At 40.3% G+C, this 19915-nt stretch overlaps 1 protein-coding gene across 1 annotated transcript; it reads left to right on the top strand.

Annotated features, from left to right (window-relative positions):
- Nucleotides 1–370: 370 nt before the first annotated feature.
- Nucleotides 371–19468, top strand: DBX2 (developing brain homeobox 2). The gene is made up of 4 exons (XM_040063497.2): nt 371–782; nt 12406–12501; nt 17039–17226; nt 18738–19468. Exons 1-4 carry the CDS (start codon nt 449–451, stop codon nt 19059–19061), a joined length of 942 nt encoding a protein of 313 aa, XP_039919431.1. The 5' UTR covers nt 371–448; the 3' UTR covers nt 19062–19468.
- The last annotated feature ends 447 nt before the right edge of the window (nt 19469–19915 follow it).

The following is a 19915-nucleotide window of genomic DNA, read 5'->3' as shown; positions in this document are numbered from 1 at the left end:
CAGCACCGGAGCCACTTCCCCGCCGGGACGGAGGCCAGCGGCCTTTCCCTTCCCCTCGCGTCCCCTCGCACAGGTGCACCCCGCAGCGGCAGGCGCGACCCGCCGCCATGTCGGGGCGGGCGCGCCGGGACAGCCACCTCGGCTCCCGCCCTGCCCCCGCCCCGGGGGGCTGCCTGGGCAAGGCGGCATTGTTGGCCGCGTCCATCACTCCTCTTCCCCGGCTGACATAATGAATACGCTTGGACACACCTTCCAACCCGGCGGAGAGGCGCCGCGTCTCCACGGTCAGCCTCGCCGAGCCCTCGGCTCCGCTCCCCACAGCCCTCGGGGAGGCGCCCCGCCAGCCCGCCCAGCCCCATAGCCCGGCGCCCCGTCCCAGCCCAGTGAGGGGCCGCGGCGGCCGGGCCGGGCTGGGCAGGGCGAGGCGAGGAGGGTAGAAGCCCTCGCTATGTTGCCCAGCGCCGTTTACTGGGACCTGGTGGGCTCCTCGGCTCTCCTCAACCTGCCGGCGGCGCCGGGCTTCGGCAACCTAGGCAAAAGTTTCCTCATCGAGAACTTGCTGCGGGCCGGGGCGCCGAGCCCCGCTCAGCTCCGTCCCCTCCCCGCCAACCCCGTGCCCCTCAAGCTGTGCCCCGCGGCGGAACAAATCAACCCTTCAGGGGGTCCCTTCCCGGCAAGATGGGCTTTCCAAGTGCTTAACCCCTCTGCGGCGGACGGCGGCCGCCCGCCAGCGCGGCCCGCGGCGGCGGAGAGAGGCGGCGTCTTCCCGCCGGCAGCCACAGGTGAGCGGCGGCCCCCTCCGCGTCCCGCCGCCGGGGAGACGGGACCGAGGGGCTTTCTGAGAGCTCGGCCCCGCGCTCCGCACGGCGGAGGCAGGAGAGGCACGGCCGCTCCGAGGTGCCCGCAGGCGGCGGGGGCTGTCCCGGGGCTCCGGCCGAGGATCTCGCCCTACCGCTGGCGACGGGACGCCGAGGAGCGGGCGCGGCCCGGCGGGCGGCGGCTTCCGAGTGCGGCCGGCCGGCGCACCTGTGGGTGCAGATAGCGCGGCAGAGCCCTGTGATGGCCGCGTCGGGTGATGTTAAACGCCGCTAATCGCACTTCTTTCAGGTCTTGGCTTCCTGCAGTCTCAAGGTGTAGTAAAAGCTTCGCCGCCAACAGGCGCTCCGGGAAAGTCTGAAATTCCAAGTTTTGGGAGGAAATCTTCCTAAGTAGCGATAGCTCGGGAGGCAGCAGCCCCTTTCTCCACGCGCCCTGCCTTGCGGGACAGCAAGGCGTGGAGGACCCGGCTCCTTCCTGCCAAGAAAATTAAGCTGTGTAGAACAGGCAATTTTCTGGAAGTTTTGACAAAACCAGGGACGGGAAAAAAATAATTTAAAAAAAAAATTTAAAGCGGTGTAAAGGTGCGTTATCAGCCGTTCGGCCCAGTGTCACGCTGAGAGCCAGCGCCTTGCCTGGTGGGGACCAGCCCGCGGCCGCCGGGGGCCCGCAGGAACCCGTGCCACGGTACTGGAAACAAACAGGTTTACAAAACCCATTCTGTTTCTCGAATGTGACGATTTTCGTATAAATACATTTTGTCTGGGTGTGAGCAACGTATTTTAAGAAATACGTACTTCTGTTAGTCATGGAACTGGTTGAAGTTGTACTCAGTTCATTAAATTCGGTATTAGACTCGCTATCTGTGTTGTATTTTGCTTTTCTGTTAGAATGCATAAATTTATTCCAATATGCAGTATTTTGAGATTTTTTATTTATGGTTCGTTTTAAATGTGTTTAAAATGAAAATCAGACAGGCAGAATCGTATTTATCGAATTAAGTCTTTGAGATTGAAACCAAAAGGCTTGTTTTGAAAACAGAAGTAATTGTTTTCTTTTCCAACATAAATTTATTTGAATTAAATCCTGCAAACTGTTCTTCAAAATCCAGAGCAGTATTTGATCCTATACCAGTATGTACTTTAAAGGTAGGCAGGAGTGAGTCAACATGTACATTAAGGTTTCTGAATGTTCCTGACCTCTCAGGTAAGTGTTATCTTAAGCATATTAGTTACTTAAGCATGTTTATTTTAACTAACTATATGCTAGGCCAGGGAACAGGACAAATATCATCTTCCTGCAATTTGATGGATATTATCCCTGCCTGCCCTTTGCCCTTATTCTGAAAAAAAAGTTCTAGAGGAAATACTATATTTATTTGTGAAAAGAGGGACAGCAGATACTCCAGCACTTTTATTTGCTAGAGGTATTTTGTTGAGTTTCATTTGTTGTTGTTTGTTTGTTTGGGGTTTTGTTTGTTTGTTTTAAAAAAAACTATAGGTAAATTACTACAGAAGTTCCTGAATGTCAAGTTTTGCAAATGCTTGCTTCCAGGATTATTTCTTCTTTTGATCGACCCGTAGTAGTAGTTGTGATTTTAGTGTTGTTGGTCTGCCTAGTGATTTGGAGTCCAGTCCTATGGTGCTTCTGATTCCACAGCTCCCACAGATCTTGGCAAAAGCACCAGGCTCTTAGATTTGAGCAGGGAGGAATACTAGTGTTTCCTCATTTATTAGCCACCCAGAAGAAAATTCTCCTGGGACTGTACACTTGCGACAATGACTTTTATATTCTAACAGGCATCTGTTGATTCTGATCAGACTTGTATGTCTTAAAGTAATGCGGATGCTTAGTTGTCTCAACATTCATAAATTTGAATTGGATTGGAACTGTCTTGCTGAGCCAGTTTGTGGTTTCTAAGGAGTCTCTTGCCTCCAGTGTAAGCGTGTACTGAGGAAATTGTTCAGACCAGACCCTGCATTTGTGAGCAGGGCTGGGGTGGTCAGGCTGTGCATAATGTTTCTTGTTTATACAGTGATAGGGCAAAGGAGCATTTTGGCAGAACAAAATATTTAGCCTTCAGGGACTAGTGAGGATATTTTAACTAAGAAATTTGTGCTAGGTAGGTTTTTTTAAATTTACTGGGGTTTTTGGTTTTTTTGGTTTTTTTTAAGAATAAACTTATATTTGGAACCCCTAAATCACATGGCATTTTGGAAAATCTTTTTTGAAATCTTTACTAAGACTACTGAAAATGTTAAAGCAAGTTTTTTTTAAAAAAATCTTTCTGAACTAGCAAGTGCTTTATCAATCATGCAGGGACTAAAAGTCCCCTAATAAATGTGGCTTATGCCAAGCTAGTTTTCTTTTATTTCTAATAAAAAAAAATAAAAAAAATAAAGAGAATTGAAAAAAATACCAGAGTTTTTGGAAACAATAATCTGTATTACTCATGTAGTCCCAAATTCTGGTGAGGTCACCAAAAGTTCTCAAAAAGAAGGAAGTGCAAAATCACCCCAGGGACTGAACTGAATAAACTGAACCTTTTTATATGTATGCACAGGACCTGCAAAGGAAAGACACGAAGAAGGCACTCCATTTTAGGGTACCTTTTAACACTCCATAAAAGTGCTAAAGAATGTAAATCCCGTGTTCTTTCTGTAAATTGGAAAACACTTATCCATGATGGGAAGGAGACCAGGAGGGATGGCATTCTTGATCTGGGCTATCTGGTCATGGTAATTTTTCTTTTTGTAACTCCTCAGCAACTGAGTTGTACCAGCAAGTTTTCATCCCATAATTTACAGGTTTCATAGTATTAGATGGACTATTTCAAGTGCTTATCTGCATGTGTATTTTATGTATATCTCCTACAAAATTAACGTGAATAAAAAACTGAACAAGTACTCAGAAAGTGTCACATCCTAAATATTACATCATCTAATGAGCACTGTACAAATCAATATATTTGTTAGTTGTAAAAATTTAAATAATAATTTTCCATAATCGCATACATTTAAAAAAATTAAATAATCACCATAGGTATTTGAAATTAGTTTGGTTTAATTTAAGAAGAACATGAACAGAGAGCATGTTACATAAAACTTAGGAAGGAAAAGCAGATAGAGCATTACTGCTATACGATGAACTCATGAGCCGTCTGCAGTGGTATGCCAATTTATACTGGCTTGGGATTCCTACAGGTTTTCTTGCACTTTGCTTGAAGCCCCTTTCCTCTGTGCTGTCCTTAATTTCTTTTTGCTAATCTGGGTTTTAATCCTTTGACTCCAAGCCTGTTGTTATCTTCTGGATAAATTAGAAGACTTGACAGTTTTCATCAGTGTTTTCTGACACATAAGAATTGTCCAGACGATGCTGAGATGCTGTGTCTTGTAGCACAGGTGCTCTAAAGAGGTCCACTCCACATATTTCTTCATGACTTCGTTTCCAGAAGCATTGGCTGGCACTAGAGCTGAGTGACCTCTTTGGGAAATGGGAAGTTGCTCTGCTACCTTAAATAATTTTTCTGAATATATCTGCTCTTAAGTTATTTGCCCTGGAGGAGGCTGACAGTAAGTGCTTTACAACCTGAATATGGTCATGTGAAAAGATTCTGGCTTTCTGCTTTAATTTTGTCATTTTTATAGATTAACAGTGAAAGGAGATTGAAAAAAATGCAACAAAACAGTGAGATGTACTTTATACATATATAACTATACATGCACTATAGATGTGTCTTTATGTAACATTTGGGTACTTTACATTTTAATGCAGCTTTCATCACAATGTGCCAGTGAGAGAGATTTCTACTGTGTAGAGGAAAAGCTGGAACAAAAAGAAATGAGGTGACATACCTTAGGTAATATAGAAAACTGGTAGCATTGCAAGGAAATTAAACCAAGTCTTTTGCAGGCTCAGTTTCTGGAAAACAATGTCAGTTTTTTCCTTCTCAGGTGATGACAACAGTTCTGTCCTGTAATACTTGAATCAAACATACCTTATTTCCCATATTTAATAAAGTGTCTTGTGTTTCTTTATGACAACCAGGAGATAATTAAATTACTGAAATTTAAGTGATATTTTTTTCTTTCATTTTGGACCTCTTCTTAGTGAGTTAATACTTACTAATTATCGATTTCAAGCCAACTGGCAGCCAGGGCGTGTCCTCAAGCAACATGTAACACTAGCTTTCCGTAAAATAAAAGACAGGAAAGAGCCCAGTGTTTTGTCTTGACTCCCTCTAACTCAGGCAACAAGTTGACTGGCAGATGTTAGAATTTTCTTGTTTTGTTGGTGTTTTCCGGAGATAAAAAGCTTCTTTAAGGTGGGGAGATCTATTTGGCATCTTTTCATATTCCCTGATTGCCAGGAACACTGAGACACTGTAATTGTTTTGAAAGCAAAGAAGGCTTTGTAGGTATTCAAAATCACAGACTCTGTCCAGCATGTTTCCTATTTCCAGTTATGTTCATGAGCCATTTAATAGAATTGGTCTGGAATCCCCAGCATATCTTAAGAGTGGCTGCAGAATGGTTTTTACAGGACAAAGTGTTGTCCTCATTGTGAGGTTGCCAGAGCTAGACTAGTGCCAGCTACTCTCCAACCCAGTCACTAGTCCAAGAGCCTGTTCTCAGTGAGGAAGGAATATGAGCATTGGCTGGACACTGCTCCTTCCTTTGGCTACTCTGGTGGTGCCGTCTCTTAGAAGGAAGAGGATCCTGAGTTTGGTCCTTGGCAAGATTTAGATACTTCTAGAAGATCTCAGAGTTGCACCAGGAAGACAAGTGGTGGAGTGGTGGTAGAAAAGAAATTGACTGAGGGGCAACCATGGAATCAGTCATGCCTACAGTTAGTGAATTAACTTCTATAACATGTATTTTGTACAGCAGAAAGAGCTGGTCTTTTGAAATCATGTAGTATGTTGCTCATGATTTTAGAAAGCATGTGACTGTGGTAAGGATAAATCTCATCAGGCAAACTCAAGTGCAGATTTCAGGTTTTATTGTACTGTGGTTTTTGGGTTTTTTTCTGTTAAGGAATCCTCCTAAAGTTTGGAAGACAAGTTCTCTGCTTCCATTGCCCTCTGAAGGTGTTATGCATTCTTTTATAAAGCAGCTCTGCAAAATAACTGATGTTTTACATGGTGTTTTTGTGGTCAATCATGACCCCATCGCAGAAAGGGGAGGTATTTTTTTCAAAATGAAAACAACTGGAGGTATATAAAGAAGTAGAAGGCTGTTTCAAATGTCAGATATGTAGGCCCTGATATTTATCAAATTACGCATCTAAATATTTTCAGTTACCTGGACTGTGTTTCTTTGAGGTGAGTTGTCACTTTGGAGAAGTGGCTTTGCTTTGTGCTGAAAAGCTTATGAAAATTTTTCATGAGAGGCTGCTTTTTTCTGCAGTTGTAGCACATAATTCTCTTGAGGTATTCTGAATGTGTTTTGAGAATGTTACCTCCTTGTGACTATGCAAATATCTCAAATTTCAACTTGAAAAAGTATTTCTTTGTACAAATGTAAAATTACTAAACCCCTCGTGTTAAAAAAAAAAAAAAAAAAAAAAAAAAAAAAAAAAAAAAAAGCAAAACTAATTAACCAGGAGTTGTTCTTTTATTCCAACACTGTTTATATTATCCTGAGACTTTTGTCTGTTTGGAGCTAGCAACAAGTAAAGACTGCTCCAGGTAAAATATTTTGGCTAATCAGTGCATACAATGGGAATAAATGGTGCATTTTGGCCTATTGTAAGATTTTCAATTAGGGCTGCAACAATGAAAAACCAGTGAAATGTCCTCTTGCAGCAGCTGACCCTGATTTGCCATGCTTGAGGAAATAATTTCTAAACAAATTGTAGTATGTTGAAAATCAAAGAAAATAATTAATGAGTTTCCAACTGAATTTTTACGTTTTTTAGAGTATTTATGGCTGCACAGATTGTTTTGATGTTACCTATGAAGGTTAAGAAGAATGTCATAGTAATCCAGCTGTTTAATAAAAAGTAGGCATCTTGTCTGATTTGTAGTCAATACAGAGAGATGCCTCCAGAGGATGAGACACTTTTGTATCTGTTTTAAGGTGATGAATTATTATGTACAGTTACTTACCTCTTCTCATTGGCTGTACAGGAGGCTCAGGCAAGACACGGAACTTTTAGACAGAGAACTGACAGTGATGCCTTTTTTGACAAGAACTGGTAATCTTAAAGTGCAGAGGCACACTAGAGCATGGGTATCCTGAGGAAGGGCAAAGCCAGAAAAACAGCTGGTAAATCCACAGGTAGATTCCCATCTTCTCAATAGCAGGGCTGTGTATGAGGCATGGAGAGGGTAGAAACCACTTTTACTCCTGACACCAGGGTACACATGGAGTCTTTGGCAAACATTGTGGAGTTTGGTTGTTGCTTTGGGTTGTAGAGGTGAGATCTGACGATGCATTGTGACCAGCCTCAGGCTGGTGTATTTCCTTGGGCAATGAAAATCATGTAAAACAAATTAGGACATAATAATTAGGCATGTGAATGATGCTTCTGAAAACTGACAGTGATTAATGTGGTTTCAGATGTGATGCTCTTGGACATTACATTGCTGTAGATGTAAGTGATGGTTTTGCTGTTAGCACATTTCAAGCCTGTTTGGGGGCTGCTCTGCCAATTTTTGAAAGCCCCACCATGACCCAACATAAAAATGCAAGCCCACTTAGGCATCCACATTTTGTGTAGGATTTAAAATATTTATGTATTTAGAGCTTAAAAATCTTTTCTGTAAATGTTTGGAGGTTTTTAAAAACTGATCTAGGGATGCTACTCTGCTTTGCCCTTTTGGCTTGACTTCCTTTGGGCATTCATGTGACTGTGTTTTACAGGAGTAAGTAGGAAGCAAATGGTAACTTTGGGAGGGCAGGAAAGCCAGTTTTGAGGGGTCCTGCACCGCAGGCTCTTGCAGTAAGTTTTTCCAGTTCCGTGTGATGGCAGTTGATTTTGGGTGGGATATGGCAGTGGCTGCTGCTTTGTTCTTGCAGCTGAAGGTTCCTCTTCAGCTGGTTGAAGTGCTTTGGGGGTGCACAATGGCTGCTGGAACATTGCACTCTAAAGACAGTAACTGCTAGGGAAAGAGCCATGATTCATCATGAGGTCCTGGGTTTGTGGTTCAGGAACAGAAATGCAGCTTAGCTGGATCACTAAGCTGGCAGAGCTGCTACTGGACTGTTTTCAGGGAGTTCTTCATGACAGAATTTCCCTGCAGCTTTGCAAAAGCCTGATTTAAACATTGCCAAGAATGGATGTGGGTAGGAAATTGCAGTTGTGGCCATAACATGGGCACAAACTATCCAGGGTTCTCAGATGAAATGTGGTAATTTTACTGATTAAATATATTTAAGCTTTCTGCCAGGGCTGGAACCTAGGCATCATGGTGGAGAGCAGTTCATGTGTACTTAGCAATACTTGGAGAATTAAAGTATTCATGCAGCTTGAGGTCTCTCTGGTCCTGTTCTTAGTTTTTTGTTAGCTGGCTCTAGGCAGTTTTCTGAATAATTTTTTTGGAGGTGTTCCAGTTCTCTTCACAGGTTGATACCACATTTTTATGAGTTATCTTTAAACCCCCCCCAACAGCATAGCAGCATATGCAGTGAAGGAGCCTGTATGGATAATACCAGAAGTTTACTATCAGTTTTACTTTCCCTCAATAGCCATTTTTCCTTCAACCCTTTCCACTTTTCTGATGGCTGATAGCCTACGCTTTTTACTGAGTTATTTCACAACAGTAGAATAAGGAAGAGTAAACAGTGTCAATAATAAGCCATTTTCAAAGATGCATAACTGAATTGGACTGTTTTTAGGAACCTTACTCTCAAAATGATGGATAGTTGGAAGGAAAACTTCTGATCCCATTGTCAGTATGGCTTTTTATAATGGAAGGGCTTTTGAATTTAGAATATTTTCAGAGTAGGCAGTGTCTTTTAAAATATCAGTATCTGAACTGCTTTCTGAATTTTAGCACTAGATAAGTTTGAGGTCTGTTTATATGTTTAGTATTATTTTATTGTCTGTAAAATTATTTCTATTCACAAAGGTAAATAAAGTGAGCATTATTACTAAAATTTTACATGCAGCACCAGTGTCAAAAAAATTTATTTTGTGAGAAAAACCCCAAACACCTAGGTATTTAATACTTCTGTATATATGATCCAATAAATTTTCTTTTAAGGCGTATAGTACAGTTTTTAAAGTGCCAAAAGGCACTCCTACCATACTTTGATACTTTTCTCATGCATGTGTGAAGCTAAACCTGGGCTGACTTTTGTGAAGCACTTAGTTCCACACAGTCTCGGTTTTTATGAAATGTAGATGTAAAGCAGAAAAAGACATAAGTGTCCTGAATACAAATTACTAGGATTTGGCCCCTGCTTTAAGTTCCTATACATCTTTGGTAGCAACAGCTGCCGTTTGGTTACTGTGTACCTCATTCTGGCCAGAACTTGGCAGAATTAATAATCTGACATCTCAGCAATTTTCAACCTTATGTAAACAGCAGAGAGTGTTTGCTTTAGGTCTCTTGATCAACAGATATTGATAGAGTTGCTGTGATATATGTGAAAAGAAAATAATAGGTAGTGCTCCCTCTATATTGTTCTCAAAACTGGTACGTATTATGTCAACAGGTACAATTTCAGTATAGTTCTGGAATATGTGTCTATCAAATACATGATCTTTCTCTGGACAATTTTAATGCTGTTAATTGAGTTTCATGCAGGTGGTGGAAGCCATTTAATGTGATGAACTGTGTTGTTTTGATCAAGGATAAAAAATATACTTGGATATGTTATGTTGAAGCATTATCATTTTTCTATATGTAGAGCTCCCAAAACAGAGTTGAGTGTCCCTGTATTATGTCAGGTTATTTTTTTACTGATATAACCATGCGAAACTGCTGCACATTGGTTGAGTGCAACAGCTTCAGTAGATGTAGGAATGTAGCTTCATGTTCATAATGTAGAATTCACCTGCACATCAGTATAACGGCAGCGCATTAAAAAGGGTTATGAACTGGGACATACATGTTGGCTACAGGCACAGAGAGACATCATGGCATTGTTTATTCCCCAGGATCTAGACTAAATCTTGAGAAGTGAGCTCAGGAACCACTTTGTTCAGAGTTATGTGAGTATAGCACCCACATCTTATTTCTGAAGCAAACATTCTGCTTCAAAGAGATACGTGCCCTGCCCAGAAGCTGGTTGAAAGAATTAACTGAAATGCCCAGGAAAGCCAGACTCATGATCTCCATCAATCTGAGCAGAATTAGGGTTGAGATCTCTTCTGTTTGCATTGTGGTACTGTGCTACTGTTGTCAGCAACTTCCATGGAAATATATTGCTTAAGCAAAGCGTTTGCTTAAGTTTTTACTCTGATCGATCTTCAGACCTTTATGCTTGCAGCTTACTTGTTGAGAGATGTAGTGAATGGAGGAAACTGTCCTTTCCTATTCCTGTTGTTACTTGCAGGAGCATGCTATCTATCTGAATCAATAGCTTGTTCCATTCTGATTTATCCAAGTGTCTTCTGCCTTTATCACATACCATTATGAACTGCACATTGTCAAAACAGAGCAAGGAACTGGACAGAGATAGGAAACCACAGGAGGGAATATTGAGGACAAGTCAACATGTCTGACAAAAATTGCATGGCATGAATAAAGTGCTGGAGCAATGATTGGAGAGAATAGGACATTATGGCAGCCAAGGAGTATCCAAGACATTTAAGAAGAAAGCAAAGGAATGGAGTGTGGCATCTTCTTTATTCTAAGTTATATTTTCAGAATTGGAGAGTGTAAGGGAAATTTGATAAAAGCACGAGGAATGTACCTCCTGGGGAGGGGAGGAAAAGCTCCTTCCACCTGGAAGTCTGGGAATTGCAGAGAATAAAACATACTGTCAATGACTAGCTCTCACGTCCAGGTTTATCTTCTAGAGATCCTGTGCTTCTTGAGTTACCAAATCCTTTCTAGCTTACACATTTCACCAGTTGCGTTGAAACTTTGGATACGTGGGATAGGTAGTATTTGCCTGCACATTCTTGGCTATTTCAAGTTTCTAAGGAGGTGGTTCCACATTTGATGGTCTTGTGTGGAAAAGAAGCTTTAGAATACTAATGCCTGGTGTAAATCATTGTTTTTTGTAAATGTTTTGCAAGTATATGCCTCAAAACCAGATAATTAATTTGTTTCACTAGAAACAGCAACATTTCAATAGAAAGTTGTATGAGCAAAATGCTTAGCAATCAGCAATTGCAAGTTAATACTCTAAAAATATTTGGAGTTAGACTTTCATGGCAATAGTTTTTTTTTCCTTCGAGATAACAGCAAATTTAAGGGTCAGAAAACTTACTTTGAGGTCCTAATATGTACTCAGCAAACTAATTTTGAGTAATCTTTGTTTTAAATTCCAGTTGAAAAACTTTTAAAAATAAGCAGCATGGCTTAGATATATTTATATATTTACCTTTCTTTCTGATTGTTGAGTTCTTAAATTTTTTTTACCTAAGTGTGCAGTTACTTTTTTTTTACTTAATGGGTTTTTTTTCTAGAGATCTGGGCAACTGCAGTACAGGCTCTAGAGCCACTTACTTTCTGCCTAAACCAAAACAAGAAAGTGACATAGATGTTTGGTTGCTGATCACATTTTACAAGTGTACAATTCTAGCAAGCACGATGTATCTTTTTTCAAAACAAATATTCCAGGTTTCATAGTTGACTAGTACCAGCAGAAATTGATAGGTAATTAAGATTAATGGAAAAGCCCATGAGCCTTATAGAAAAAAACTAAGGCATAAATAGATAATGAAGACCTTTCCATGATTTGGAAGCACTTTTAGATATGATAGACTTTGACAAAAAAATCCATTAAAAATTGCCAAATATTACCTAATTCTGTGAGTTGATTTTGCAGATGTTTTTTGTTGTATCATGCAGAGCCTTCAGTCAGTGCTTTATTTAAATTCAGACCACTTTTCTAGCAAAGCTAAGTTGACTGAAAACAGAATCGGGCCCTGTAGCATGTGCCTGGAGAGCTCAGCTGTTTCATCTAATGGCATTTTTATCAATTTTATTCATAAAGGTTTCTTTTTGAGGACGTTAGCAGTTTGAATGCTGTTAACAGCGCTGGAGTACCAGCTGATTTTATTTTCTAAGATGACATGCTTACTAGAGTTATTTAAAATAACTTTCAGATTCATTATACTCATTATTTCAACAACATATTATTGAAACAATGTGTTCAGTGCCAATATTTAGGAAAACACCCGTAATTACAGAAATTACAGAAGGAAATTTCTAGTCTGCAGACTTCATTCATATAAATATAGGGAGAGTTTTCATAATATTGCTAAGATACACATGTAAAATAACCTTGCTAAATTAAAGAGCAATTACTTGGTTTATCATTGTTTGGCTTAAAAATATCTCCATCTTGAAAAAAGGAAAATGAACTTGTGGGGCAGGACTTTACACACTGACTTTTTGGAGGGCTGTTGTTAAGAATATCACCTTAGCTCAATGGATAATCAATTAGATCTGTGCTTTCTTTGCAGCTCTTTCCAAACACTTTTTTCTCCGAGCCCCGCCATTCTACTCAGCATGCTGCGGTGGGTCCTGTCAGCACCCTGCATCCCCCACTGCTTTTCCAAGTAAGTTTTTATGCTTCATCAGTAATGCTTGAGTTATTCTGTAAACCAAAGCAGCAGGATTTAATGTGTTCTGGAAAACTAATTGGTGATGCAATGGCAGCAGCTAATTCCTTAGTAAAATCACAGCAATCCTATTCAGAGGGTTTCCAAAGATTTATCAAACTTAAGTACACTGAGCAATTGTGAGAGGTTTCTAATGGCATTGAGACACCCGGACAGAGCTAACCTAGGAAAGTGCCTTGTTTTCAGTTTGTTAGAAACAATTCTTTAAAATCAGTAACTCTTTTAAAAATCAGTGTCAATAAACATTTGCAAATAAGAAAAGAGCTGGAGGATGGTAAAATGCGTGCTGCATTTTAATGTTTGTTAGGGGTAAATTATGATTCAGGAAGCCTTAGCATTATTTAAATACAACAGTCATTCTTTTTGTAGCAGTCAAATGTGTGCACATGTTTAATTTCTTTCTCTTTTTTAATCATAATGTAAAAAATTGAAGAAGTATGTTAAAGAGAATTTTGACCAGTGTACACTATCCATTCAGGATTAAGAACTGGAACACACTTCCATTTAATCCAAAACTAAATTTAACGTTGATTGAGAAGATTGCATGCCATAGTTTAAGAATGGACAGTCATTATTTTGTGCTTATGCCTCAGGAATGCAAACAGAAGGAGCATTTCCTTTTTCTTCAAAGTGGTAAAAAGCGCACAGATTGCTTGTCAAATCCAAATGAAAATTAGAGCTTATATATGCTCTGGCATATATTTTTTTATCACAGTTGCATTTAAACCATTCCTGACTAAAGTGCATGCTTTTTATGAATGTTTCAGAAGGGCAGTTGCTAAGTTGAATGATTCTTGACAAGTGAGGCAGCAAATGCTGGCAGTTTAATGAGCTGCAAGTTTCTGAGCACCTCTTTAGGGGGCTGACACTTTCCCACAGAGCGTTTTACATGGCCTCGGCTCTCCCACAATGGCTGACAGCACCATGACCAATCACCACTTTCACTTTACTCATCCACACGCGACCTCACCACAATTTTTCACTGTGCAGATGAACTTTAGGAACCATTTCACATTGAAAAGGCCTGGGCAAGGGTCAGTTGCCCTTTTGTATGGCCATAAAGCAATACTCTATGTGCCAGTCTTTTCTCCTGTCTCACATTCCAAGAGATTTTCTGGACACCATTTAAAGCACTTGACTGAAAAATAAAGCAGTGAATGAAACTGACTTTTATAGACTCATTCTAGCTCATCTTCCCATATAACCCTGTCTACCTGAAAAGGGATTTAGTGGATGAGCTGAGTGTATACAGGGGCTTGCTGAATACATCGGCCCATTATCAACTGTGGGGATTGTTTATTAACCAGGACTGATACACTACTATTTTGGAAGTGACCTATTAATTGTCCATTTAACTAGAATGTATTGAATTCTAATGAAAAAATGGAAACCATGACTAAAGCTTTTACTTGCTCCTTCAAGGTGGTCTCTGCCATGAAGGCAAATGAAGATTGTTCCACAGATTAAGAGGACATTTATCACTATATATTAAGATACAAAGGAAAGACTTAACAAAAATCAAACCAGCAGCACAGGAAATAGTTGGTCACATTTATGTTAGCAGAACACCAAACCTTCTGCTGCATGTTCAGAGTGACAAGCTGCAAAGTGACATATTTGATTTTGCTGGAATTATTGAAATGTGTAAATGACTGCTTATCCTGCTGCACTGAAAAATCCTGTAATCCACAAACTGAAATTTAGTTTTTGTGTATTTTAGAATGCATTTTAGAATATGGCTTATTTTTAAAGAAGTTCTCTAAGATACTCTGTTGGTTGTAGGTTTCAGATTTTTTTACCTATAGGCTGTTTGTTAAGGCTTCCAAGCGCTCAGTAAATTTGTGTAGTTAATATTTTAAAACCCATCACATATTGTGCCTTAGAGTTTAAAGATGCCTCTCTATTAAGTTAGTCTAATATAGGTGTTAAGCTGGACCCTACATACTGCCTGTACAGGAATTAATTGGTGTCCAGAGGCTCCAGCAGGAGGTTGTTTCCTCGCTGATTGACTGTTAACAACCAGCCAGGCAAGACAAATTTTAAGGGGTCACATAATTTGGCGTCCTCTGTCCTTGGCTGACAACTCCATTGTGGAATGGAGGCCGGCAGGCAAGGACCAGCCTGTTAACGCCTCTTCCCTTGCTGGTGTCTCTCATCTCACAGTGGGGATGAGAGGAGGTACCAGTTCTGCTGCTGCTAGACTGTACCTTCCAGTAAGCCTGAGAAGGGCTGACTGTGCAGCAGAAACTACTCAGAGGCTTCCTGGAAAAAGTAACTAAATTCACTAACTTTGAGCAAGAAAGAGAGAATTGCTTGAGGAAGAAAGGCTCCCAGCTTGCCCCCAGTTTTGTGGGCATGATTGGAGCATGCAGTGGGGATTATGAAGGGGCTCTGCAGTCCCCAGAGAGATATCAACCTGGCTTGCCCTTTGCGGAAACCTCCGTTGTGGTATTTTGACTTTTGTTCTGCAGATTGTTTATTTTCATTTGGATGGAATCTGGCTGTGTATCACAATGTAATAAATACCAGAACATTAACCAGTAGGTTATGATTTTTGTGTCTGGTCTTAGATATAACTTTGAAAATTGAAATGCATCTGTATAAATTGATTATTTATACTGTAACATTGTAAATCATAATAATTACTATTTACCATACTCTGTTATGAGGGACAAATATAAAGATCTTGATATCTTGATGTAAAAAGTTCGAGAAAAGAATTGACAAAATGCAATGGCCTCTAAATTGGTAATGTTTCACAGAGGTAGTCTTATTTTAGGGAATAATCATTGTACACTTGCTCAGCTTCTGATACTCCACTGGTCAGAGCTGGAAGTAGGATGCAGGGGTAGTATATGTAATACCAAACCAGTAATACATGGCTACAAAACTATTTAGTCGATTTTGCAAGACATACAGATATACACTTCAGTTCTTCATCATTATGCTATGATATCCTCAGTATATGTGTGCTTGTTTTTCTGTGGGTGTTTAAATATCCCAGTGTGTATATATGCATAACATACAGAACATGAAATGTGGTGTAGCCCCAAGGAATAGCTTGTGGAAGCTGCATCTGGATTTCATCAGTATTTTCAAGATCACTGTATCAATTAAAAAATGTATTTCATTTCCCTCCTGCCCATTACAGCTGACTTGAATAGATAGACTTTTTCACAAAAAAAAAAAGTTTAGTATTTTAGAGAACCTTCTTTTCAGGGGGAATTTGCCTTTGGCTTCAATATGAAAATAGTCAGATCCTTTGTAGGAATTGAGCAGCCTATTTGCTGCACACCTTTGCAGATGCTGTAACTGTAAGCTGGGAGTGCAATCTAGGCCCATGAACATGAGAAGGTGGACAACAGGAGAGCAGCTTGCATCTGAATTGCCACTCCTACAGAAGAATATAGGTGTCAGTGGCTGTACAGCCATGGCGTAGGGCTTCTGAGCCAAAGGGCAGCTGTTTCCTGGCCTACTTGCCTCTCCCTAATTATCACATGCCGTGCTTGGTGGTGGGCCCTATCAACTGGTCCATGCTCCTCCTTCCTATATAAGTATTTGAGGAAGCTAGAAGCACTGGAAGCATATGATGCTTCACCAAAGACTGCTTCTCATACACCATATCTTACTAGGGGAGAGGGAGCATGGGAAAGCACTATGGCTTTAGGTTTTATAGGTGTGGGGAACATGAGAGGTTTATCTTGGGGTTTCTGTGCTCTTTTTGTGAACACTTCTACTTCTTCACTGCAGCTCTGTCCCCCAGCTTTGAGGCTGTTTTCCAGGGTAGGGCTCCCTCTAGGTGTGCATTAAGGGGATGTGATTCGATTCACTGAAAGCTGCTTGCTTGGACTTGTTATGAGATGTCAAAGGATTAGAAACCAGGCTGAAAAGAGTAAGTCCAAGTACTCTCCAAATCCTCTGATAAAGAAATTGCTGCAGTTTCCAGAATAACTAAGTGAATGACCAGGGATTTTCTGAGAAACAGTTCACTCTGAAAGCCTTTCATTAAGGGAAAAAAAAAAGAAAAAAAAAAGAGGAAAGCCTACTTAGTTTCTTTGAATCAGTATTACAGACCACTTTTGTCTAATTTTACGTTGCAAACAAGGAATAAATAAATTCACAGGAAAACTTGAGCTTGTTGCCGTTTACTCAGTGGTGATGGCAGGCAAAGAAAAGTGGAATTCTCCCTGACTCTATTTGAATTTTGTAGTAGCATGGGCTTTGTCGTAATATTCCTCTATGAACTCATCTGATTTACTTTGTATCATGTCAGGAGACTCTTTCCTACTGACAACACCTCGAGATCCAAGTGAGGATTTAATCCTTAATGAATGTGTCTGAAGCATTACAACACACTTATAACGCCAACAAATCAAATGTAGGACAAGAGTCTGCAAGCATTATAATGAACAGCACTTAATATTTCTCTGATAAGTGCTAGATGTTATGGGAAACTCTCATCTATTTCTACTAGGGGAGGAAAGTGTGCTGCCTCTTCTGACCCAGGAGTCTAACTCCAAATCCCGGAGAGGCATATTAAGAAGAGCTGTCTTTTCTGAAGACCAGAGGAAAGCTTTGGAGAAAATGTTCCAGAAGCAGAAGTATATTAGTAAAACAGACAGGAAGAAACTGGCCCTTAACCTGGGTCTAAAGGAGTCTCAGGTAAGGAGTATCCTTTTGGGGAAAAATCTTTAAAATGCCTTTGAAGGAGGAAAATTGAACAGTGCAGGGGCAGCCCTGAGCTCTTTTACCTACAAAGACCTCAGTAAATCAATGGCAGTTTAAGCCAGGGAATACTTGAACAGTTTCTTGGTTTATTTCCTGTATGTATACTTTCAAAAAGTGATCGCTCCATTTTCACACAAAGAAACATGACCTCGGCATTTCATTTCCAGCTCCCTTTTTTCTGCTGTCTGACAGAGCCCCCTTGGAAGCTTTGCAGAAGGGAACTGGGCTCCATCCCACTACTCTAAAGGCAGTGGAAAAAACATGAGAGCGTAGATCATTCCTTCATTCCACTGAGCACCCTTTGCACTCACAGATGAGCAACTAGGGACAAGGCAGTCAACAGTACTTCCTCTGGGTCTGTTCTGCCCCAAGAGACAGGCAAACATTCCTCTAGCACACTCTGTGCTCTTGTTACTCGAGAGAGCTTGGGTTTGTAAAAAATAATGTAGTGATACATAGGTAATATCTACTACTACAAGAATACAATTCCATGGGAGTGACAGAGCAGTTGCTATTTGTCTCTTTTTTTATTCCACTTATGAAAGGAAAGAGAAGTTGCTGTTAAGGTCACTTCTTCAGTTTTCTGACCAGTTTTGCTGGAGGAATAGTATCTGCCATACAAGACAATAATTCTCAGACCTTTGAAACCATAGCCGCTTTGTCTTCATATCAAATATCTGAATACTAGACCTAAATGCAAATGTTTTAAGAAAAAGAGAACACAGTCTGAATAATCTGACTGATCACCTTCACCTTTCTTCACTTCATGTAAAACCAGTTCCTGGTTGTATATTCCCCCAAGCTTTCCCCAGCATTTCATAAGTTGCATGCTTGCATGCTTGTGTTTAAGAGTTGCAACTGAAAGTCTTTGAAAAGTTGATTTTATCTCAAAGTCACATGGGTTCTAGGTAACTCCTGGAAAACTGTAGTCCGGCAGACAAAATGTCTTTAAATCCTCAGTCCCATGTCCTATGTCACAACACACTTTTTGAAGCTGCATGGCCAAGCTGATTTTAGCTATGTTTGTGAAACGGACAGTCATGCTTCTTATAGCCTCTGTTTAATAGAGCCTTCACACCACCAGTAATATCACTTAGTTTTCTTAAAGGTGATACTAATTTTCTCTGGGAGTTCTCTTCTGTCTAGAAGGATGTTGCTGTAGGAAACTCTTCTATCCCTAGCTATTGGGCTGTCCATTTTCCAGTTCAAGCTAAATAATCACCTGTTGTATGTGGTGAAAGTCAAGGAGAATGTTTCTTCCAGGTGCAGTAAATAGAGATGGGAAAATCCTTAGATAATGTCAGTCAGCTGGCTTCACTGGATCTCTGGTGTAACAGTGAATAGGGAAGGAATGTGAAACTAAGGATGGAAAAAAAACCCCACTTGTTGGGGGAAAGTTGTTTAAAGCAAAGAATGATAATAAACTCTCATTAACTTGCAAACAGGTGAAAATTTGGTTTCAGAATCGAAGGATGAAATGGCGAAACTCCAAAGAAAAAGAAGTGCTTTCTAACAGGTGCCTCCAAGAAGAAGGTCTTCAGGAGAACTACCTCTCACAATCCACCATGAATTTTACCTCCCCGTGCCCATCTGTGTGGGAAATGTCTGAAGAGCGAGCGAGTCCAAGGTGGAGGGAGAATTCTCCAGGAAATTCTGAAAGACTGACTAGTGCGCAACCACCTCCAAGAGCAAATTCATTGCAGAGCCCACTCTATTTGTATCCTGACCAAGACACTGCAAACAAGGCATCATCAAGTGTAAGGGAGTAGTGGCAGTTTGTAAATGGAATGGGAGAGTGCAGGCTTCAAATGAGCTGTCTTTTTAAGATTAGCAATATTTGAACATTGTAAAGCTAACTAGTTTATGCTTCAAAAATATGCTAAAGTCTAACACCATTAAAATTACAAACAACTGATGGCTTAAGAAGTATTCTTGAATATTTAGTCTTTTCTTGTGTCTTTTCCAGTCTTGTACTGACCCTAAAAGTAAAATAGGAACTGTTGGTAAGTAAAATGAAGTGAAGAGCATGAAGCTGAATTTGTGCTCTGATTTATACATCTGTACTGTATGTGATGCTCGTTAAAAACACACTAATAGAGAATCACTTTTATCTCTCATTGTAGTCAGACCAATTAATTTCTTCTGTGCATGAGATTAGAAAAACTCTGTTTCTCTCCAGACAGTGAGTGGTTTTGGGTTCTTTTAGAAATTCATTAAATAACACAATAGATTGATATGGACAAATATAAGCATGTTTGGTGTGTTTTCTCCATCTGTCCTAACCTATGTCAGTATTCAATTAGCTTTAAATAGTATGGTCACAGGTCAACTGATAACCTCGGTAAAGTTTGCAATATTAAAAGGCAACCAACCTACTCTATAAAATATTCCATGTTTAAGTAACTCTGATGAGAGTGTGTACTGGAAAGTGCAATTCACAGACTCTTCTTTTTTGCCCATGCTACTAGCATTCTTAACCCTAAATTGCAGTGTCTTTTTTTTGGCTGTTGGTAGAATCTTTTGTAGTTCAAAACTATGACAGTGTGCAGAACTGTAGCCAAAATGCACTAAGCAACAGACCGATAACTGGAAAAATTGCTACTACAGCTAGTTCTGAAAATTA

This window comes from Hirundo rustica, chromosome 4, assembly GCF_015227805.2.
Source record: "Hirundo rustica isolate bHirRus1 chromosome 4, bHirRus1.pri.v3, whole genome shotgun sequence".
NCBI classification, from domain to species: domain Eukaryota; kingdom Metazoa; phylum Chordata; class Aves; order Passeriformes; family Hirundinidae; genus Hirundo; species Hirundo rustica.
Note: the sequence above shows the minus strand (reverse complement) of the source record. Positions and strands in the feature narration are given on the sequence as shown.